Source organism: Aplysia californica, unplaced genomic scaffold (genome assembly GCF_000002075.1).
Source record: "Aplysia californica isolate F4 #8 unplaced genomic scaffold, AplCal3.0 scaffold00662, whole genome shotgun sequence".
NCBI lineage: Eukaryota > Metazoa > Mollusca > Gastropoda > Aplysiida > Aplysiidae > Aplysia > Aplysia californica.
This window is the reverse complement of record NW_004797932.1, coordinates 402639-427058: the sequence shown is the minus strand read 5'-3', so window position 1 is coordinate 427058 and position 24420 is coordinate 402639. Positions and strand designations below refer to the sequence as shown.

General features: G+C 38.1%; 2 protein-coding genes across 4 annotated transcripts in view; one reads left to right on the top strand and one right to left on the bottom strand.

Annotated features, from left to right (window-relative positions):
- LOC106013110 (alpha-N-acetylglucosaminidase-like) overlaps nt 1–645 on the top strand; it is a 32192-nt gene extending 31547 nt beyond the window's left edge. The window contains exon 14 of the mRNA XM_013087943.1: nt 575–645. Within this exon, the coding sequence (XP_012943397.1) occupies nt 575–645 (71 nt within the window). The remainder of the gene's footprint in view (nt 1–574) is intronic.
- Nucleotides 646–8452: 7807 nt separating this feature from the next.
- Nucleotides 8453–24420, bottom strand: part of LOC101845198 (mitochondrial enolase superfamily member 1) — a 27661-nt gene continuing 11693 nt past the window's right edge. For all 3 annotated transcript variants that reach the window (XM_013087946.2, XM_005108125.3, XM_035972356.1), the window contains 11 exons: nt 22883–22923; nt 19833–19864; nt 18971–19009; nt 18032–18114; nt 17592–17626; nt 16487–16574; nt 15854–15988; nt 14489–14660; nt 13154–13253; nt 11515–11596; nt 8453–8828 (listed from right to left, as the gene is read on the bottom strand). In XM_013087946.2, coding sequence (XP_012943400.1) covers nt 8718–8828; nt 11515–11596; nt 13154–13253; nt 14489–14660; nt 15854–15988; nt 16487–16574; nt 17592–17626; nt 18032–18114; nt 18971–19009; nt 19833–19864; nt 22883–22923 — 918 coding nt within the window. In that variant the 3' untranslated portion in view covers nt 8453–8717. The remainder of the gene's footprint in view (nt 8829–11514; nt 11597–13153; nt 13254–14488; nt 14661–15853; nt 15989–16486; nt 16575–17591; nt 17627–18031; nt 18115–18970; nt 19010–19832; nt 19865–22882; nt 22924–24420) is intronic.

Genomic DNA, 24420 nt, shown 5'->3' with positions numbered 1-24420 from the left:
ACACATAAACACACATATCATCCATAATATATATGTATAATACATAACTTGTATACTGTATACATCACGATAGTTACCACTTTTTGATTGTGCACATATCAGGGTTGTTGTTTTTTTAAATAGATTCTGGTGCTTCAGTAAGTAAGTGTTTACAGCTCCCATGTCGTAATAAAAAAAGAAAAGAAAAGAAAATTGGCACTTTTGTCCGCGACCAAAGGAGGGTTTTTTTCTACTCTTTTTCTTTTAAAATATAGTTTGAGTCTGCGTTTATTAAAAGCCACAATAACGTTTGATCACCCAAAATGATGGTAGGTTTTACTCAACGGCAGAGAAATCGAACTATCACTCAGCATGCTCCGCGCGTTTCTGCTGTCGCCAGGACATTCAACTTCAACAGAAGAACAGACGCTGAATGTCCTAGTCCTAGCCTGGAGAAGGGAAATAACAAAGACAGCGCGACGGACAGACTAGATCTAATTGGGCATCCACTACAGATGTATTAAAACTAGAATCATTATAACACGTTTTCAATTTCATGTCACTAGTTAGTGATTGTTCTTCTATTTCTCCCCAGGTGACGTCATTGCCATCTCCCAAGCCCTGTTTGCCAAGTACCGGCCAATAACTCTCCACCCGTTCTTTTGACAAGCTCTACGAGATATCTCAAAACCGGCGCGAACGTCAGGAACTGGAATCTCTTTACTTTAAGAAATACCTAGGGTCATAATATAAGATACTGAGTACATTGGAAGAAAAGTACATGTACGGCATTTTTCTGTACTGGTTAAATCTTTAAGAAGCATGCAGATGATTATGATGATATAATAGTAACATATAAGTTATTTGAAAATGATATTGTGAGCTTGTCCTGACAGACACAGGTGCAGGTACTCGGCAAAAAAACCCCCAAAAAACAACAAACAAAGCAAAAACAAAGCAATAACAAAAACAAAAACAAAAAAAACAAACAAATTTTCCCACTTTGGAATCAAACTCAACGTCCTTTGCGTATAACATTGAAGAGTGGAAGTACTTTACCATATTACGTTGGCACTTTGTGTTTCGAGTCTGGCCCACAGACATCAATATGGACAATAATTTTATCTCTCACGTCGTGGTGGAATCGGCGCTAGTCAATTTTTGAGCATTTGGGGTATTGGTATCACCTTAAAGTCTGTTCATTTTCCTTCCTTTTGGTAAAAAAAATGTTCATCTATGGTGAAGAGAAGTCGAGATATTTGCTATTGAAGGAGGTCAGGGTCGCCTGGTTTCAGAAGAAAAATTAACGAGAATATGGACGCAAAAGCTTGGTGACTACTTCCATAGCTTTAGAGCCCCTGGAAACGGGAAATTTACATTTTTTGTTTTTGCCTTCAATCAACTTTTTCTATGAATCCACGCATAAAAGTGTTTGCGAATGGACATACAAGGTTGAGCCAAAAAACAAAAATTCAGAAAAAAAGTTCAAACTGGAAGAAAATTGCTGATTTCTCGAATTTCATTATGTGACAAGCGCCTGATCTCACCACGTTGCCTCACAAATGTCCGTGGGTCATCATCGTCATCATCACTGCCTTTCTCACCCTGCACCAGGGAATAGGCCACAAAGAAACACTTTCTGGCTTTCCCTACCCTGGGCTAGCCGCTTGGATGTTGTTCCATGTCTTCCTACTTTTCTGTTCATATATTTCTGTGACTTTTCTCCAGGTTCCACGTGGCCTTCCCCTTAATCTCTGACTCTGTGGATTCCAATCCAACACTTTCTTGGCTCTGCCACTTCCTGAGAGTATGTCATTTGTCTAATCCATCAATGTCTTCTTCTTTGTTTTCGGTGTTACAGTTCAAACAACACCCATCCACCCTTTGGCGCCCACATTGCCGTCATGACCTTAATAAGGTAATGTGAGCGCCAAAGGGTGGATGTCGACACAGAAGCCCTTACAGGGAACCAGACTTACTCTGATCACCTCTCTAGCTTCAACAGCACAAGGTCTGCTTCGACTATCAAGGCACCCCGGAAATAGCAGGTCACAAGAGTGTGATAAACATACAAAAGAAGTAGAGGAAAATGTCGATAGTAACGATTAGGAAAGAAAAAGCCGCAGTTCCCTGTTATAGTTCACGCACAGTTATGAGCATGACATTGTTGAATCAGCCCATTTACAACTCTACTGTGCATTAGAACGAGCTCTCGGTAGCATCAGCCTATCGGGAGCGACCATGCGCGTGGTGGGGCATATGATCATCAACAACAACAAAAACCCCAACTCTTGTTTATTGATCCATATTAGTCATAGAACTGGAGAAAAGGTCTTTTTCAAGAGCAAGAATAAATCATCAGAGGATGGGTTTTACTTTCTTTAGTCTCAGTAAGACTTATGGTACTTGCAAAAGAAATAGTTCATACATATGTGAGGCAGCGTGGTGGAATCAGGCTCTCGTCAATTTTTGGGCATTTAGAGTTATTGGTATCATCTTAAAGCTTGTTCACTTGTCTTTATTTGGATGAAACAAATATCCATTTATCTTGGATACAAGTCGAGATATTTCCGAATGAAGGAGGTGGAGGTAATCTGTTTTCAGAGGTAAAATTATGAGAAAATGGCCCCCAAAGATTTGTTATTTCCTAAGCTTAAAAGTCCGTGGTAACTGAAAATTTACATTTTTGTGTCTTTAACCAACGTTTTTCAGAAAAATCCTCACAGAAATGAGTTCTTTGTTGAGCCAAAAAACAAAAACTTGATAAAAATTCAAAAACCAGTGGAAAAATGCAAGTTCCTTCATTTTGATTATTTTGACGAGAGCCTGGTTCCACCACGCTGCCTCACATATAATAACCGAAGATAAGAGGTGTTACTAAAGATCTTGAGTAACATATACATAAAAGCAGGAGAGCTAAGGATGATAGATAGGACAGAATGAGAAGGAACAGCAGGCCGCATGAGGGCACCCACCAACCACCCACACTACATACTAGGAACATTGGAGAGACACAACAGCAGGTAAAGTTTGTTTAAGTTTTAGTAGAGGTTTTACGGCGCTCGCAACTGCATAAGGTCTTATGAGCGCCAGAAGATTAGAGCTGTTACAAGAAAGTAACAAACATAAAAAAGAAGGAGGGGAGATCCCGCCAACCACCCACAACAGTAGGTAAGAAAAGGCAACAACAAACACAAACGAACGCTTCTTAAAAGACAATCTTTATTCAAAGAACAGTTTTATGCATATCTATCAGTAGACTTCGATCAAGTGTTTGAAAAGTGCTCTCACCATTTCGTTGGTACCAGATTATCAAAAGCAATGCGCACAAAAAAATAAAACAGAATGTTATTCCTATTATAATCACAGTTGCGCTTATCAGTAGACTTCTAATTCTATCAGGTTATAAAAGAGCACTCTCATCATTTTGTTAGCACCAGATGGTCAAAAGCCATAAATATAATTTAAAAAGTACTTAAAGCCACTTTCAAAACTCACTAATACCCATTGCACCACCCTTAATTATATTATTTTAATATCACACAGATTTCATATATATTTGTAAACTTAAAAAAAGAAAAAAGAAAAAAAAATTAAATGATGTTCACTTTTTACCCCATTAAGACAAATCAACACAATACAATAAAATTTGGCAATAAAATTGAACTAATTGATTCTCAAAAACTTAAAGTTATAGCTGTCCAACAAACTGGTTTAAAAGAGAATATTGCACTTAATTAATGCTCATAGATCACATGAAATCATATTTGTCTATTTCTGACCAAGCAAGTCATGACACTTTGAAGGAACTCATACAGCCAGTACGCAAAGTTGTAAATCAGCGCTCACACTCACACTGTGCAGTGCATGAGCAGGTGTTTGTGAGCCAGTAAGTCTCACCCTCTGTCTGCCTGTGCCTCTCTTTCCATCAAACTTGCCTGTTAGAATATTCTCCTATGCTTCTTTCCGCATTGTGTGTCCGAAGAAATTTGCCTGTCGCTTTCGTATATTCGTCATAAGCTGTGTTTTGCAATTTGCTTTAACCAAGACTTCTTCATTTGTTTTTTTAGCTGTCCATGGGATAAGCAGCATGCGTCTTATGAACCACAACTCTGTCGCCACAATTGTTCTTTAACAACGACTACTTCCCCATTAACTTAAACATAATAAGCCCCGGTTCTTCTTTTTTCCTGTAAGACCACACAAAATGTCCCAAGGGATTAATTAATAAAGCATTGCAATCTTACCTTCTTTTTTCTTTTTCCTAAGTCAGTTCAAAATTCATTTCTACTTCTTCTTTTACATTTCGTTGTGACATTGTTTTCTAATCCAAGAAACAGATTAATATTGTACTGCAAACGCAGCAATGCTTTGAGACATAAAATAAAGATCTATTCTCTACAAAAGTAAATCAGTTGATCCTTTATCATAAACACATGCGGTTCACAACTTGAGGGAGACAACCATGCAGAAACTCAAAATGCAAACTCCTCAAACCTCACAACACCCGTAAAAGCAAGTACAACCTACTCCATAAAGCTCACTGGTCAACTTCTATGAGTCACTGAATGCCATTTGTGTACTAATAACCTCTTAGAATGCTTTCCCTCATACAATTTACAATAAATCAAAACATACAGTACCTAGAATAGTCACAAAATAGTGAAGAAAACATGACAAAAACCCTAATAAGTATTTTTTAAAAACCCGCTAGCAGTCAGTATAGTAGTAGTATTAGTATAAGGTTTTACGACGCTCGCAACTGCTAAGGTCATATGAGCGCTCTAGCAGTCAGCAGTTCAAGATACATACACGTATCAGTGGAATGCAGTTCTGAAACAGTGATTGATCAAAGTCCCTGGCTAGTTTTAGTTTTAATAAAAGTTTTACGGCACTTGCAACACAAAAAGGTCATACGTGCCGAAGATTAGAGGTGTTACAAGTGAGTAACAAACACAAAAAAGAAGGAGGGGACATAGAGATGAAAGATTTTTTACAGGAAAGATGGAGCAAACCACACCAGAGCACCCGCCAACCAACCCACAGTCTCTGGGTAACATAGAAAGTCCAGTGGTAAGTGTTTGAGAACAAAAATACCAGCTCATACAACATCACACAGAAATACTACATGTACACACAGAAATACTACATGTACACACAGAAATACTACATGTACACACAGAAATACTACATGTACACACAGAGGACTACATGTACACACAGAAATACTACATGTACACACAGAAATACTACATGTACACATAGAGGGCTACATGTACACATAGAGGGCTACATGTACACACAGAGGACTACATGTACACATAGAGGGCTACATGTACACACAGAGGACTACATGTACACATAGAGGGCTACATGTACACATAGAGGACTACATGTACACATAGAGGGCTACATGTACACACAGAGGACTACATGTACACATAGAAATACTACATGTACACACAGAAATACTACATGTACACACAGAGGACTACATGTACACACAGAGGAATCCACTTAAATATAGGGACCTTGAAGGGATCAAATCTTAAATATTGTTATTCATATCATTGAGTGTTGATGCCATCTCAAGGCTCATCATAAATAGTAAAAACCCTTGCCATCAAAGGCAAAGGCACTTGGGGGGAAAATCCAAAGAAACTTGGTGGTAAACATCGCCGATCGGCGAAATGAGGCGACAAAGTATTAAGGCAGGTAGACACAAATTTGCCATGCCCATCTCTGTCTCTGATTGTCAGTACTGTTTGTACACATAAGGTTTACAAATAGGTGGTCTACATTATAGCTGACATCACCATCACTATCAGCTATCTATCACGTCTTCCCAACTGTTCTCCGATACAGTATGGTACATGAGTTCTCTCTCTCTCTATCTACACAGAGTACAATCAGCCAAGGATGGAAGCAGACACACCATCAAAGATCAGCCATTGTTACATCATTATCTTTGCAGCAATGTGCAAACGGTCAATCCGGGGTTAGTTGAAGCTGCTCCTCACAGGATGTTGGCATTTGTTCATCAGTGCGTTTTTGTGTTTTTTTGTTCATGATTGTGTTCTCTCTCTCTATCTACACAGAGTACAATCAGCCAAGGATGAAAGCAGACACAGCAAGCAGATCACAACTTTCTTTTGGAACAGTTATGTGCATAACCATTTTATAACAAGACTGTAATAAACAAAAGCCAAGCTCATCATGTTCTTATCATCACAACTTCAGTTACTCAATACAAACTACAAAGAAAACTGAAATCAAAGCAAATGTTTGTTTAAACATTCTCCTAACAGGAGAATTTCACTGTAATATTATTACAATATTATGACAGAAATCAGAGTCATTTTTTGTCATAATAAAGTATTTCTCAGAATTCCTTACAGGAGAATTTCACTGTAATATTGTTACAATATTAAGACAGAAATCAGAGTCATCTTTTATCATAATAATATCACATCTAGAGTAACAAAGTCGTACAAAATAGCACCATAATGATTTTTCCAAAGATATGAAGGATCATGGGAAACTTATAAACCCTGATTAACTTATGATGGTAAGTAATGTCTTTGCATAAACAAACAGAAAACACATCGTCATTTTCCTCTACTTCTATTGTATGTTTGTCACTCTCTTGTGAATATGGTACCTACAAACATACATGTGAACCGTACACATATTACTCGTACATATTGTTTTCAAACATCTACATGCACACAAATATGTACATATTGCTTACATACCTACACACAATATATCACAAAAAGGTCTGCAGAAGAAACCACACTCTGGAGAAGAAAAGGCTCCAGATTTCAGAGCCTGTTTGAATTTTTTTAAAAGACAACTGAGAGAGAGAAATTCTATTACTGTAACTGTAATTAAGGAGTTTATCTCCAACTAATTCTCAGAGGGCTGGGTAAATTGTAATTTTACCTTTCTCTTCAATTTCTTACCACTTCTGGGCTGTTTCTTTTGCTCTTTACAGCTTGTTGTTGTTGTTGCTCTTTTGAGGTGGCATCTTCACAAACAGATACACACATTAACACAAATCTGCTTTGATAAAAACTTTTGTTTGCTCACTCTATCTTGAATACAAGGAAAACTCATTGTCTGTGTATAGTTCCTGAGTAACATAGGACTTAAGAAACTAACAAGAAATGAAGAAACAGTTTAAGCCAACAGCATAAAAAATTGACAAGTGTAATTTTACTTTTGTCTTAAAGTACATCACAAAGATTAGTATAAAAAAAAGTATAAAAAGTATAAAACCAAGAAATATATATGCCTCAGAACTAATGTATGAAAACAGGAAAAATAAACAGATACAGAAACAGAACTAGACCAAAGAGTCTACATAACAAGAGGGGCCATTTCTCTCTTTGAGCCAATTAAAAAAGTGTCCTCAAAATTCGGTGGCGCCCTCTTCGCAAAAGCGCACCTTTAGCGAACAGAGTTATCCTACTTGAGTTTAAAAAATCAAAGTGAAACTAGCAAGTTTTTGAATAAATTTCGGAAGAACGCTTTTTAAAAATGGTTACACTGACAAAAAACCTCTTCCGGAGGAAAGGGTGATTGTTTTCTTCGTTTAATTTGACTTAACACATTACACCCTAACTCGCCCGGGATCGCCCGGGAATTCCCTTACGCGCTCCACCCTGACTCGCCCGGAACCGCCCGTGCCGACCCAGCATGTTTAGAAACGAAAGTCTCGCCTTGACGAGACTCTGGGGCCGGGATTTTGATTTGCATAGTATAGCAAAAAGTTTCTTCTTTTGTTTGATACCGAAACGAAATTTTTCGGGCCAGTAGTTTTAGTATTAGAGCTGATCAAAGTGCGATCGCGTTACCGACACTTCGAAAGTGTCTCGACTTGTTGAAAAGCAACACAGTTGAGTTCGAAAACGGAAATAACGATGGATTTGAGCAAAAACAAGCATGTGACTAATCAGATGGCTTAGATTTTGATGAAAACGTTGTAGGAAGAGTTTGGAGCGATTCCGATTGATCAGACGGAGAAAATCTAGAATTTAGATCTAGAGCCCGACCGCAAGGCTGAGAGTGAGAGTGATGGGTCGGACACCCCGATTGAACTAAAGTTAGAACATTTCCAACAATTTGCGCATACATAAAGTTATATTTTTCTGAAACTACATTCAGTTTTCTTTTTAACTTTTATTTTTTCAGGATTTTTGGAATTTGTTTAGTATTTTTTTTAATGTGTTTTTTAAAGGCTTGTATTCAAGGGAGGTGGGTTCCTTCCCCTTGCTTAGGATCTAACAATGGACTTCCCGTCCAGGCCCTTAGGGTGTCATGTGTTAAGAAAGAAAGGCTAGAGGTCATTAAAATATAAAAAATAAAACTCCACACTGAACGAACCCGAACTGCTGATGAACAGCAGTCGATCTGCGCACGCAAGGAGGTGCTATTCCTATTCTTCTTCTGGAAAAACAAAAGAGAGCTTCAAAACAGACTGCAGCGCCATCTGAAGCAAAGAGCGGACTTCCGGCGGACACTTTTTTGGCTGAGTGGCCCATCTTGTTATGTACTATCTTTGACCAGACCTATGAATCTAAAAGTTATAATCTTTGCTTTTGAAACCCACAAAAGTTTCCATAGACGTTGGACAAGGGGAAATAAGCAAAATGGAATCTAGAATAGTGTCCATTAACCAAAACTAAGTAGCACAAATCCGACCAGATCCACAACCACGTGTAGCTGTTGCTGTCTCAGTTGAGTTTGTAGACGCCATCTTGAATAAGCTTCTGCCACACTTGCCCCGTGGGCCACACGTAGGACGCCAGAGAACTGCTCTTCATCTCGATACTGTAGCCCGGAGTCTGTGGGTGGACGCAAGGTCTTCTTCATAAACACATGGATCAACTTTGTTTTAGTAAGGTTTTACAGTGCTCGCAACTGCATAAGGTCACAGGAGCGTCAAAGGGTGGATGTCAACAGAGAAGTCCAAACGGGGAATTAGGCTTACTCTGCTCACCTCTCTAGCCTCAACAGCACAAAGTCTACTTCGACTATCAAGGCACTCCGGAAATATCAGTTTACAAGAGGGTGACAAACATACAAAAAAAAGTAGAGGAAGAACGATGATAGTAAGGAAGAGCAGAGAAAAAGCAGCAGTTCCCCCAATGTTGTTCCGGCATAGTATGAGCATGGCATTGACAAATCAGCCCATTTACAATTCTACTCAGCATAAGAACATGTTAATATCCCCCCTTTGGGAATGGCCTAAAGACAACTTCAGTCAGCAGCACTGCCCTAGGGGGGGGAGGGGGGCAATGGAACAATTAAACAACTGATTGATTGCTGGGCACGTGTTGTGGCATTACTAAATTAACCCAATACTGTAGATGGGAGTCTGCAGAAGAACCCAAAGTCTTCTTCATAAACACATGGAACAACTAAACAATTTACTGAGAGGAGGCTACCTGTTTTGGCATTGCAAAACCAAAGAGGCTAGCTACTTCAATAGTTATGTGAGGCAGCGTGGTGGAATCAGGCTCTCGTCAATTTTTGAACATATTGAGTTATTGGTATCATCTTAAAGCTTGTTCACATGTCTTTATTTGGATGAAAAAAATATACATTTATCTTGAATACAAGTCGAGATATTTATTAAAAAAGGAGGTGGGGGTCACCTGTTTTCAGAGGTAAAATTAGAGAGAAAATAGCCGCCAAAGATTAGTTATTTCCTTAGCTTAAGAGTCCGTGGTAACTGAAAATTTAAATTTTTTGTTCCTTTAATCAACGTTTTTCAGAAAAATCCACACAGAAATGAGTTCTTTAATTGTCATGAAAGGTGTTGAGCCAAAAAACACAAATTTGATAAAAATTCACAAACCTACGGAAAACTGCAAGTTTCTTCACTTTGATTATTTTGACGACAGCCTGATTCAACCACGCTGCCTCACATAGGCTATATACTATATGTGTCATGACCTGGTGAAATCAGGTGCACATCAATTTTTAGGTATGCCGAGTTAATTGTATCGTCTGAAAGCTTGTTCATTTGTTTTGCATTTGATGTCAAAAATATCCATCTATCTTTGATAGAAAGAAGTCAAGATATTTCAAATTGAAGAAGGTGTGGGTCACCTAGTTTCGGAAGTATTAATAATTGAGAAAGTGGCCGCCAAAGTGTGGTGGTAACTTCCATAGCTTGATAGTCCTTGCGAAATGAAAATATGTGAGGCAGCGTGTTGGAATCAGGCTCTCGTCAAAATAATCAAAGTGAAGAAACTTGCATTTTTCCGCAGGTTTGTGAATTTTTATCAAATTTTTGTTTTTTGTCTCAGAACCTTTCATGCCTATTAAAGAACTCATTTCTGTGTTGATTTTTCTGAAAAACGTTGATTAAAGGCACAAAAAATCTAAATTTTCAGTTACCACGAACTCTTAAGCTAAGGAAATAACAATCTTTTGCGGTGATTTTCTCACTTATTTTACCTCTGAAAACAGGTGACCCCCACCTCCTTCTTTCGCAAATATCTCGACTTGTATTCAAGACAACTGGATATATTTTTCATCCAAATACAAGTGAACAAGCTTTAAGATGATACCAATAACTCTACATGCCCGAAAATTGACGAGAGCCTGATTCCACCACGCTGCCTCACATATACACTTTTTGAGTCTTTCATCAATGTTTATCAGTAAAATCCTCACAGAAATGTGTTGTTAAATAGACATAAAATACGTCGAGCCAAAACACAAACATTTTTTTAAAATTGCCAAATCGGCGGAAAAATGTAATTTTCTTCGATTTCATTATTTTGACGAGCGCCTGATTTCTCCACGCTGCCTCACAAATTTATACACAGTATAAAACTGTAAAATAACTTGAGATAGCTCTTCTTGTATAGTACAGATGAACCTGTTCTAATGGCCACCTACTAAAGACAATCACCTGTATAAACACTTACTTCCCAGCCCCTACCCCCCCCCCCCCTAACTGTTTTTAAAATATTATAATGACTAATTTCTTAAATATTATAATGACTAATTAAATTTTAAAAATATTATAATGACTAATTTTTAAAATATTATAATGACTAATGACCCTGTCCAAGATGTCGACCTGTCTAAGACAACCATTTTTCTCCTCGACAATGGGTAGCCACCTTGGACAATTTTGACAGTATTCGAGTATTTTTTAAAAAGCCTAGCTCTGCTTCCACTTCACATGTGTTTACTTTCAATCAAGCTCTTTCGAGGAAGTTTCAAAAGAAATGATACGGCTGAGTCTGTTACACTATTGTTGATTCCTCTTCTTATTTGTTGAGGTGACGCCCGTCACTGAGTCCAGAGACCTACGCCAAAAGTGGGCATTGTCCTACCTATAGGAGACGTTTGGTTTCATTGGTGTGTATATTTGTTTGGTTATAAGAGAAAAGTCTCCTTGTCTTTTAAAGAAACTGAACAAGAGGCAAAAACTTTTACCTTCGATTTTCTCAAAACAGTATTTTTTGGGATAGCCCCCTGAGCTTAACTAAAAGCGACCAATTATCTCACCTGAGGCAGCACGTAGCAGCCATTCTTCATCTCAGCAGGGGACACGAAGTGCTCATGAAGGTGGGCTGTGTACTCAGTCATCCTGGGGAATACAGCAAACATTCCTACTTTACTGCACTGAACAGCAAAACAATCATACTGTACTGCACTGAACAGCAAAACAATCATACTGTACTGCACTGAACAGCAAAACAATCATACTGTACTGCACTGAACAGTAAAACAATCATACTGTACTGCACTGAACAGCAAAACAATCATACTGTACTGCACTGAACAGTAAACAATCCTACTGTACAGCACTGAACAGCAAAACAATCATTCTGTCCTGCACTGAACAGCAAAACAATCATACTGTACTGCACGGAACAGTAAACAATCCTACTCTACTGCACTGAATAGCAAATACTCCTCCCTCTACTGTACTGCACTTAAGTGATGTCAGTTGTAATTTTAGCTTTTGTCATCGTACTCCCAACCATAAGGTCGTGGGTTCAGATCCTGTCAGTCTAGGGGCCCGACGTCGTGTCCTAGAGAAGGGCACTTTACAAATTTTCCTCACTTCACCCAGGAGGAAATGGGTACCCGGCTATAGACAGTGAAAGATCTTGTCAGTTTGTTAGTGCAGGGGAAACTACGTGATTGTTTTGGTACAAACATGATGGGGTTCAGCTTCACACCAAGGGCAGAGGCAGAGGAAGAGGAGCCAGACCATATGTGAGGCAGCGTGGTGGAATCAGGCTCTCGTCAATTTTTGAGCATGTAGAGTTATTGGTATCATCTTAAAGCTTGTTCACTTGTCTTTATTTGGATGAAAACAATATCCATTTATCTTGAATACAAGACGAGATATTTGCGAATGAAGGAGGTGGGGGTCACCTGTTTTCAGATGTAAATTTAGTGAGAAAATGGCCACCAAAGATTAGTTATTTCCTTAGCTTAAGAGTCCGTGGCAACTGAAAATTTTCATTTATTGTACTTTTAATCAACGCTTTTCAGAAAAATCCACCCAAAAATGAGTTCTTTAATGGGCATGAAAGGTGTTGAACCAAAAAACAAAAATTTGATAAAAATTCACAAACCTGCAGAAAAAATGCAAGTTTCTTCATTTTGATTATTTTGACGAGAGCCTGATTCCACCACGCTGCCTCACATATATTATAGCATCAATTTCAGTCAATTTTTAAAGCCATTTTCAAGTTTTTAAAAGAACACCCGACCATTACCCTTAAAATAATTTCTAATAAAATACAAAAAATTCAAATGTATTCAAATCCTTCTAAACTGTGGTTCAGAAATGGTGGAACTATAGTTTGTTTTCATGGAAATATGCTTTAGTTTTTTTTTTAAACAGACCTAATTTTTTACTTTATCAGCCCGTAGCTCAAGATGATATGAGCTGACTTTTTGTTCCTATCTCCAGGCACACACACAATTTATCAGCACAAAGTAGACAAAAATTGTAAACTTCACAAAATCTAAATTGATGAAAAATGTTTAATGTGTCCTCCGCACTCATTTGACCGTATGCAGTTGCGCGCATCATAAAAAATGTACCCCGAAAAAGAAAAAGAAAAAAAAAAAGAAAAAGAATAATAAGCAATGCTGATTACAGTCATCGAGCCATCAGATCCCTCACCTATTGTCCAGCGACCCCGACACGGAGATGTAATCGAACACAGACAGATGTTGGATGTACTCACACAGGCCCACGCCGCCACCATGAGGGCACACAGGCACTGCAGGGGAGTGGGGGGGGGGGGGGGGGGGGACGGGGAAATTAAAGGTTAGGTCTGGTCAACACACTTACAAAGCTTTAGCTTTAAGATAAGATAAGATAAGATAATACTTTATTATCCTAGAGGGAAATTTTTCTTGGCTGTACACGACCGTAAAAACACGCGCAGGTATACATACAAATTTAAATTACATATTATTATATATAGTAAGTGTTTTAAGGCACTTGCTACATAATTAAGTCACATAAGTACCGAAGATTCGGAGTGTTACTGGAGAGTTTACAAACACACACACACAAAAAGGAGGAGGGGAGATAAGGACGATAGATGTTTGATAGGAAAGAAAGAGCAGACCACACCAGAGACCTGCCAACTACCTGCTCAGCAGAGTTTAGATTAATTTTAGTTTTACAGTATTTTCAACAAAAATAGCTTATATAAAAGAGTTAAAGGTTAGATCTATTACTAAAGAGTAACATACAAAGAGAAGGAGGAAAGAAAAGGACAATGATGTGTGACAGGAAAAAAGGTGCAATCCACACCAGAACATATGACCTTAGCAGTTGCGAGCGCCGTAAAACAGTATACTACTACTACTACACCAAAACACCCGCCAACCATCCATGATGTAAGCAGTACAAATGATAGTAGACAATCTGAGTATGAGGGAAGAAAGGCACATTGACAGAATGTCTGCAATTCAGTGCTGAGAAAAAAACAAAACAGACAGAATGGGGAGGGAGGGGGGTTAAAAAGTAGTAGTAAGCTGACCTCCCAATGTCCTCTTCAACCTATCCACTAATAAAAGGAAGACATTACTTTTACACCAAAATACAGTCGAGCGTGCTTAAACGGCCACCAAATACAAGAAAATCACATGTACAAATGACCGTTTTCCACACTGAAGTGTTATAGGACACGCAAATAGAGTCCAAAAGACTTCAGGCTCAGTGAAACATTTTCATTTCTCAAGCTTGCCATGGCATCCGCTGAGCATTAAGAAATTAAAAATTCACAACCGTCTTTTGGTGACTTCTTTTTATGTTTTTCTTCTGCATAAAAAATAAGTTTTCATTTTCAAAATTCCAACATTATATTTCCAAAAGTGACATAGCAATAAGTGGATAAGTAATTTTCTTTCCTTCTGCTGTTTCAATCAGTTTACCTTGCTCTAAAATGCAGCTAAACTATTAACAAGCTTATCTTTAACTTGAAACTCAAAAGTGACAAACTACCTCCAAATTTCTTCGCCATCAAAATCACGGCCAAATTCTCACTGACTCCTCCAAGACGACAACTGTCAATCTGGCAAAACTGCATGGCCCCAGACGCCAGGAACTGTTTGAACATGACCCGGTTCTGACACTGCTCTCCGGTGGCCACTCCGATGCCCAGGGGCTGCAGAGCCTGCGGAGAGGGACAAAAAACGGGTACAGGGACGGCTACGCATAATATGTTCTGCCACATCGACAAAATTCAGAGATACAGCTCATGTTTTATACATAGCAAAGAAAGCGTTGGACCATCATCAATGATTTATTTATAGAGGAACTAGCCATCCATGTCCAGGTGCTGTTTTAGCCATAAAAAGTGTTGGATTGAAATCCACAGGGTAAAAGATGAAGGGGAAGACCGCGCGGAACATGGAGAAGAATGATAGAAATGGATGTAAAGAAAGGTGGGAAGACACGGAGTGACATCAAGAAGCTAGCCCAGGATAGAGAAAGGTGGAAGGTGTTTGTCCGTGGTCTATACCCTGGTGCAGGGTGAGAAAGGCAATGATGATGCTGACATGTTTTATGCCACATCGACAAAATTCGGATACAGCACATGTTTTATGCCACATACTCAAAATTCAGATCATTAGGGTGCGAGTTGCTTTAACCTGCCTGTCAGGGCCAACCCGTGTTGAACTGGATACAGAACTCTAAAGTACAGACAAATACAGGCCTACTTGATAAAAAAAACCCTGTATTACTGGAATTAGACTCACTTCTTCAAATGTGCAATGACAAAAGCTTAACCATCACATTACAAGCTTCTGATTTAGTACAAAGTTAGGATAAGCTGCTTTTGCAGCTTTGTGGTATTTTCTCAATCTACTGGTCTTGCTGCAATATTTTTTATCAACTCTTTGCGGACGTATCGCTGACGGGGTGCCTTAGTTTTGTCTTGTTTTAACATGATCCGTCATGCATCCGGCCATAGACAGCAAAAGATCTTGTAAGTATGTTAGTGTTTTAGCACCTATAAAACAGCAACTTGCACTCGATACCTCCCAGGAAGTTGAGATTGCTGGGGTAATTATAGATTGTAAAGTACATAGAGCTTGCTGTAGAGTGGTAATTTGTGCTATACAAATGCTGTCTATCATTATTATTATTATTGTTATTGTCATTTTGTTTTCATCATTATTGTTATCATCATTATTGTTATCATCATTATTGTCATAGTTATTATTATTATTATCATTTTCATAATTATTGCTATCATCATTATTTTTTATTATTGTTGTTATTATTATGATATTATTGTTATTATTACTATCATTATCATTATTATTACTATTGTTATTGCCATTGGAGCAAGTTGGACTGTACTTTGGAGATAGCGGCATGTCCCAGAACATCGTCCGGTGAGGTGGGTTCCTCGATCCAGGTGATCTTGTACTGCGCCAGCTGCTTCATCCAGTCGATCGCCTCAGGCACCTCCCACTTCTGGTTGGCGTCCACCATCTAGGAACACCATGATGATAGTAATTACACTCTGGGGGGGGGGGGGGGGGGGGGGGACAAAGCATCAGTCAGGGGTTTACTTTTAAGTTTTAGTTTTAGTAATAAGAGTTTTACTGTACTAGCAACGCAATAAGGTAATATGTAATAAGTGACGAAGATTAGAGGTGTTACAAGAGAGTAACTAACACAGAAAAAGAAGGAGGGGAAGACAGAGACCACAGATTTTTTATAAGAAAGAAGGAGAAAACCACACTAGAGCACCTGCCGACCACCCACAGTCAGGGGCTTACTTTTAAAAATAGAGACACATCGACAAGAAAGGTCACTTAGTGCAGGAAAAAACAAGCAAGGTATGATTTAAATTCTAAGTATACCTGCATGTGTTTTTATTACGGCCCTGTACAGCCAAGAAAAATTTCTCTCAATAAAGTATAATCTTGTCTAATCTCATAAACGTCATCAAATATATTTAAAAATGGTCAATACGCCCGAACCAACCAGCAAGTTGTCTGGTCCCATCGTCTGTCTCAAGATCTTGGCTCGTCTTTTGTCGTCTTCCAGGTCTGAGCCAACCTTCATCTTAAACCTGCAAGAAAACGACCAATGAAATATGACCAAAGCTAGGATTGGTGGTCATCAAAATTTTCTCTGGGCCACATCACTTTGATGATTAGTTTAAACTGCACAGAAAAAAACCTTTTTTAGTTTTAGTAATTGTTTTACAGCACTTGCAACACAATAAGGTCATATAAGTGCCGAAAATTAGAGGTGTTACAAGAGAGTAACAAACACAAAAAAGAAAAGACGATAGATGATTGATAGGAAAGAAGAAGCAAACCACACCAGAGCCACCCGCCAATCACCCACAGAAAAACTCCGCGACTTAATAATAACAACATACAGCACAATAAGACACTGACTAAAAACAAAATCAACATCGACATCATTTTTCATTACAAAAATACTCTATTACAAATCTCTATGACAGAGAGTGATGTTACTTTCAGAATCATCAGTCTAAATTAAATTCATCGAAAGAACACGATGTGTTGTAAAAGAGAATGAAAATCCCTCCATCGTGCCACGAGGACACAGACAAAGTTATACAAGTCCTTCATCAAAGATTTCTGATAAGTTTTCCTCGTTTTCTTGTAAATTTGACTTTACTGTGTTAACTACTTTGAACTTTTCAGAGAACAAGGACACGAAACATGGCGTTGGTGGCCTAGTGGTTAGGCTACCGGACTCGTTATCGTGAGGTAGCAGGGTCGGGGGTTTGAGCCGCGGGCCCGACGTTGTGTCCTTGGGAAGCCACTTTACACAAATTTTCCTCCCTTCACCCAGGTGAAAATGGGTACCCAGCTATAGACAGTGAAAGATCTTGTCAGCTTATTAGTGTTTCAGCGCTTAATCAGCTGCTTGCACTGCGTGCTTCCCGGGAAGCTGAGAACGTTTCGGAGTGTTCTATGGTCTGCTGGGGTAAAAATATAGCATAAAGCGCATAGAGCTTGCTTTCGAGTGGGGACATGCGCTATATAAAGGCTATTTATCATCATTATTAAAACACTTTGTGCTCACTCTGAACCGATCACAGTGATATTACCTTGTGAATCCTTCTGCCATTGCTTCTTTGCATAACTGAAAAAAAGGGAAACAAGAAGCAATACGTGGAATATTTAAAAGTGCTTTGGGTATCTCTGAGATTAACTCCATAAGCAAATGTTCCAGGAAACACAGGTGACTGGAAAATTCTGCCCACCTCCAAACACCAGAAAGCTTTTTTTAGGATTTTTTTTTCTGTAAAAAAGCTTTCTTGGAGATCTTCCTCTTCCAAATAGGCTATCCTGCAGTTAGTTCTACAAGCAGGACATTAATTAAATCAAAATAAATATAAACACAAACACCAGTTATTCCTCAGGATTTCTAAAATACCAATTACAGTGGATATATTTCTCATCCTGTCGATATGTGTTGATTTTCAATGAAAACGAAAAAATTTTTGCATGGAATTGGTTGATCTATCTCATCTAGACTTTGACTTACTCTCTCTATCTTCTCGTCGCTGTACCCCAACCAGGCACAGGAAGTGGTGTACGCTGGGAAACCAGAGGCTGCTAGCTCTTGCTCTGAAAGGCACACGATTAGTTTTAGTAGAAGTTTTACAGCGTTCGCAACTGCATAAGGTCATATGAGCACCAGAAGACTAGAGGTGTTACAAGAGAGTAAAAAACATTTTTCCAAATTTTTACAGTAACTTGACACTAATCGTTGCAGCACTGTATGTTAATATTTCTTTTCCAGCAGAAGTTAATTTTTTTTTTAGTAAAAGTTTTACAGCACTTGTAAGGAAATTAGGTCACAAAAGTGCTGAATGAAGGGTTTATTTTTATTTAGTAGAGGTTTTACGGCGCTCGCAACTGCATAAAGTCATATGAGCTCCAAGGGGTAGATGTCAGCAGAGAAGTCTTTACAGGGAATCGGGCTTACTCTGGTCACCTCTCTAGCTTTAACAGCACAAAGTCTGTTTTGACTTTCAAGGTACCCCGGAAATAACAGGTCACAAGAGTGTAACAAACATACAAAAGAAGTAGAGGAAAATGATGATAGTAAGGATTAGGAAAGAAAAAGCAGCAGTTCCCTGTTGTAGATCAGGCACAGTTATGAGCATGACATTGTTGAATCAGCCCATTTACAATTCTACTGTGCATAAGAACGAAAAATGTCCCCCCCCCTTTGGGAATGGCCTAAAGACACTTCAGTCAGTAGCACTGCCCCGGGGGTGGGGTGGGGGTGGGTGGGGGGTAATGAAGGGCGTGTAGAAGTTCTAACAAATACTTACACTGTTAAAAAAACAGACATTCATACTTTCATACTTATCTCAAAGCAGAGATTCTGCTTAAAATTTCAGACTCACATACAATAAAAAACAAAGTTAAAAAAATTTTTTTTTTTAAAGAAACAGCATAGTGTGAAGAGAGTTACCTCTTTTAGCTTTGCCAGTCTGCATGCTCTTCAAGATGTCTGAAACATAAACAAACAATAAATAGGGTTTGCACATTTCAGTGGCGACAAAAATGTTTCTTCGAGTTGCTTTGAACTGCTGGGAAACATGAAAAGAGCACCAAAAAAACAGAAAAAAAGGAACATTTCAAAGAAACAAACACACATACTGTATCAAGTTCTGAGAATGTAGTACAAAATCAAAGCCACAGGGTAACATCAGCTTTATCCCTGACAGATTCAGGAGGTGTTCAAAAATGTGTTCCATTTGTTCAACCTTATCCGTACGCCCTGGGATCATTTTATACCTCTGGGTTTGTATTCTTCTCATTTTAGAATACTTCTAGTACGAAGATCTCTTTGAAACTTTCAGTATTTCTCAAAAAATCATTTTGACAGACTGCTATGCAAAGCGTACGGATCCGATTAAAGAGTTTAATTTCCTCTTTGGAAAATGGTGGCACGGAGTTCCCAACGTGGTATGGATATGACATTAAAAAACATAACATACAGATAGGGTTAATTGATAAGCTCTAGCAGATATGACACTATTTTGACATAGAAAGCCATACCTCTACGGGTGAAGCCATTAGGCACGTTGTCTCCACATGCTGAAGATGTCAGTTTAATTCCCTTGTGGGGGAAAGTTTTATTGAGCATCTCCATCTATGTGCTGAGATGCTGTATCCCGCTAGGACCAGATTGGCCCCGACAGGCAGGGCCGAAGCCACTGGCCTCCTGAATTATCTAAAGTGTGTCAAAGGGGACTTAAAACGTCTACTATTATTTTTAGTACAAATCTACATTCTCTTTCTTTGCACAATGGACAGGACAAAAGGCATACCTAGAGCTTCCTCTTTGGTCAAGGCATCAGTTCTGTGAAAGACAAAAAGTAAATAATATAAATATCAAGACATGTAGTAATTTTCTGCTACAGCTCAGAAAAAAAAATCTTGGGACAACATATATAAACCCTTTCTTTTTAAATAGGTTTCTTAATAACATACAAAACACAACAATAATATCTAAAACATAACGAAACAAACAATTTCAAACAAAGTTAAAATCTTGCAAGGCATCTTCTTAATCTCAAAAAGCCATTTTTTTGTATTGACTCAAACTGTTCTTTCTGTCATTGCCTAGTGCAGAATGTAGGAGTGCACTTCTTTCCTGTCTCGTCTGAGAGCACTCTCACTGTTTTCAACAAATAGTCGCTTTTAAGTACATGTACAAGGGGGCTATCCCAAAAAATGCTGTTTTGAGAAAATCGAAGGTAAAGTTTTTGCCTCTAGTTCAGTTTCTTTAAAAGACAAGGAGAGTTTTCTCTATATCCAAACAAATATACACACCAATGAAACCAAACTTCTCCTATAGGTAGGGCAATGCCCACTTTTGGAGTAGGTTAACACTTCTGGAAACCCCCGAAATCTGCTTGTCCTTAAAAGCGACCAAATAAAAACTGAACTCGAAAAAACACAACCAAAAAAAAAAAAGAAAAGAAAAGAAAAAAAACCCAAAAAGCCCAAAAAATAAAAAAAATTTTTAATTAAACAATAGCAACAAAAAGCAACCACCAGCTCACACCAACAAGTCATTCTATACTTTAGACTAGATCATGTAGCTCTTACTACTGCCTTATCCATGTCTAGATTTATCTCATTAAACTCGTGTGCAATAATTATTTACTATCTTGTTGAAAGTTTTATCTAAATATTTTTCAAGTGATAAAGACAGCGTCATTCTTAAATGCTTCTAAACAACACACTTTCATGTCTTACAAATCTTTTGATTTATTCAAACGTCAGCTGAAGTCATTTTTGTTTTTAAATTACTAAGATGAATATTTGGAGTGGTTTTCTTCTAGTTAGAACACAACGTTTTATGTTACTGTTGTACGTTGTACTGTATTGTAAAGCGTTCAGAGCCTGTGTACTTAAATCGGGGTTGAGCACTATATAAAGGTCGTTCATTATTATCATTATTACTGAAAGATCAGTGAAAAGCAGTGTACCAGGATAGGGAAAATCCTGGAACACTCGAAAGGGTGGAAATCTAATCTTCTGCAACAGATTTTGTCTCTCATTCTTTTTTTTTTACATTGAATGAGTAAACACACTTTATAAGAATGTATCATTGCTTAAAAAAACAACAAGATAAAAAAACAAGATAAAAAAACAAGATAAAAAAACAAGATAAAAAAACAACCAAAAAGTTGTTGAATCCTGCCTTGAATCAGAAAAGCACAACACAAGAATGAGCCTTTTTGTAGAGAACTTTAACCCTATCCATACGCCCTGGGGCATTTTGTACCCCCGGGGTTGTATTCTTCACATTTTAGAATACTTCTAGTACAAAGATCTCTATGAAACTTTCAGTATTTCTCAAATATCATTTTGACAGACTGCTATGCAAAGCGTACGGATTGGATTAACGAGTAAATTTCCTCTTCAGAAAGTGGAGGAACAGCGTTCCCCACGTCGTATGGATACGATAGTAAAACACGACGTATGAATAGGGTTAAATAAATCCACTAATACAATAATTACATTATCCTTAATTAAAGAGGTGGGGAGAGGTGCAGGGCTGTGATATCAGGGACGGGGAATGAGGTGCTGGGAGGGAGGTACAGAGGACTCATATTGCAACACTCGAATTTTCAATCACAAAGGCGTGAACACAAAAAAGAGTGTGACAAAAATACAAAAGAAGTAGAGGATAAAATGACGATAGTAAGGATTAGGAAAAAAAATGCAGCAGTTACCTGTTGCAGCTCAGGCACAGTTATGAGCATGACATCAATGAATCAGCCCATTAACAATTTACAATTCTACTGTGCATAAGAACCTGTTAATATCCCCCCTTTGGAATGGCCTAAAGACACTTCAGTCAGTGGCACCGCCCCGGGATGTTGACTATCTCTGTCACCCAGGGTTCATATGGCGAGCCAAGTAACAGCTACCCCCAAACAACAACACCCCCACCCCTCCAACCCAAAATAAAATAAAAAGTAAAAAAAGGATACAAAAATATAGAAAAAGAAATGGAAAGAAATATAGAAAATGTAAATTTAAAAAATAAAAAACAACAACAAAAAATTGCGACAGCAAAGGAAAGATCTGAATGATGTCAAATGTTCAGATGTGGAGAAAAAAAAAGAATTCAAGTATTACATTGCTCAAAACATTAAAAACATTCAAACAACTTGAAAATAGTAGCAACTTAAAGGAAGAAATTTCCTTCTCTAGATATTTTTAACACTTCAAACTTGTTGAGAAATCTGTATGAGTAACCTGTAAAACCTTATACTATACTATACTACTATACTAACCTGTAAAAATTAGTAAATGGCAAAGCAAAAACACTGTCCATTGTAACAGCAAAAGGACAAATTCCATGACACTGTGCTGTGAAACAATCAGGGAGTGAAAACATATGTGAGGCAGCGTGGTGAAATCAGGCGCTTGTCAAAATAATCCAAATCAAAGTCAAGACACTGGCATTTTTCCGCAGGTTTGGGAATTTTTATAGAATTTTGGTATTTCAGCCCTACACATTTCTGTGCGGATTGTACTGAAAAACGTTACTTTAAGGCATACAAGATTTAAATTTTCAGTTTCCACAGGCTCTCAAGCTGAGGAAATAACTCAACTTTGGCAGCCATTTTCCCGCTAATGTTACCTCTGAAACCAGGCGACCCCACCTCCTTCAATCCCCAATATCTTGACTTGTATCAGAGACAAATGGATATTGTTTTCATCAAGAGCAGGGCAAATGGACAAAGCCTTTAAGATGACACCAATAACTCCACATGTCCCAAAACTGACGAGCGCCATATTCCACCACATTGTGACACATATAATCTATGCTCAGACGGAGAAAGGTCTAAAAGCTTACATGTAGCGGAAGTCTATTGTTGATACAAGCTGGTCTGGTTCCTACAGAGAAAAGAAACCAGGTGAAGAACAGATATATTGGCCTCAAGTGCTACAGAACTTTCAGTTTTGGTAAGTGTTTTACGGTACTTGCAACACAATAAGGTCAAAAAAGTGCTGAAGATTAGAGGTGTTACAAGAGAGTAACATACCAAAAAAAAAAAAGAAGGAGGAGAGATAAGGACGATAGATATTTGATAGGAAGGAAGAAGCAAACCACACCAGAGCATCCGCCAATCACCCACTACAGAACTTTTACTGTTTTGACTCATCTAAAAACATTTAAAGCAAAAGCAGTCCCCAAAGATCTTCTCACATTTGCATAATATTGCACACTTGACTAATGAGATACATTGTCATGATTGTGAAATGAGTGAAGTTACATGCTAGAAGCCCAAAGTGAAATAAATGAGAGGTGCAACATTTTAGTCATACATAAAGAACAGTTCACCTTTTCTACATATCTTTGAAACTATTTATACGTAAATTCACTTTTCTCCTCATACATTTACATTGGAAAACTTTACTGAGCGGAATTTCTAAATAAAGTTTTTTTAGTTTTAGTAAGTGTTTTACGGCACCTGCAACACAATAAGGTCATATGAGCGCCAGAAGATCAGAGGTGTTACAAGAGAAAAACAAACACAAAAAAGAAGAAGGGGAGATAAAGACAATAGATGTTTGATAGGAAAGAAGAAGCAAGCCACACCCGAGCACCCGCAAACCACCCGCCTAATTAAAGTAGAAATGAGAAACATCTAGAACCGGAACATCTCAAAAGATCAAAGTTGATAAAAGGGATCAGAAAAAAGCATGAGTTGAAGGAAGGCAGTTTGTATAACTGAACCTGGAACAAATCCATCAGACTTCATTTGTTTGTTTGAGTAAAGAGAAGCACGTCGACATAATAATGGTCATTTAGTGCTGAAAAAAAATTAAGACAGATATTTTTTTTTAAAACAGGGGGAAAGTAAAGAAGTAGGACCTACCATTGATTGGCACCCTCCAAACACCCTCCATCACATACTGTAGACTAAAATTCGACAGTAATGTTTCAGCACAGCACAGGAATCACATGTTAGGCTGTTCATTGAAATAGGTCTATGTCTTTATCTTGGCCCAATATACAGAGCAGACTTCTCATTGCCCTCTGACCATTCTTTGATCCACTCAGCTTGCTAATTCAAAGGATTAGTTTGGGCATTCACTATTACCAGTGAGTTTATCTGTAATATCCCTAAGCACTCAAGCACTATCTCTCTAGATTCGGGGCTAGTGTTGTCTAGTTTTCGATAAATATATGTTATATTCACATACCACTTTGAAGTCTGTGTTACATTGTGGATATGTTTTCTGAATCTATATGATTTACGATAACTCATGACATAAATCTTTTTTAACTACCTTCTTTTTTTTTTAGTAGAGGGTTTTACGGCGCTCGCAACTGCATAAGGTCATATGAGCGTCAAGGGGTGGGTATCAACAGAGAAGTCCTTACAG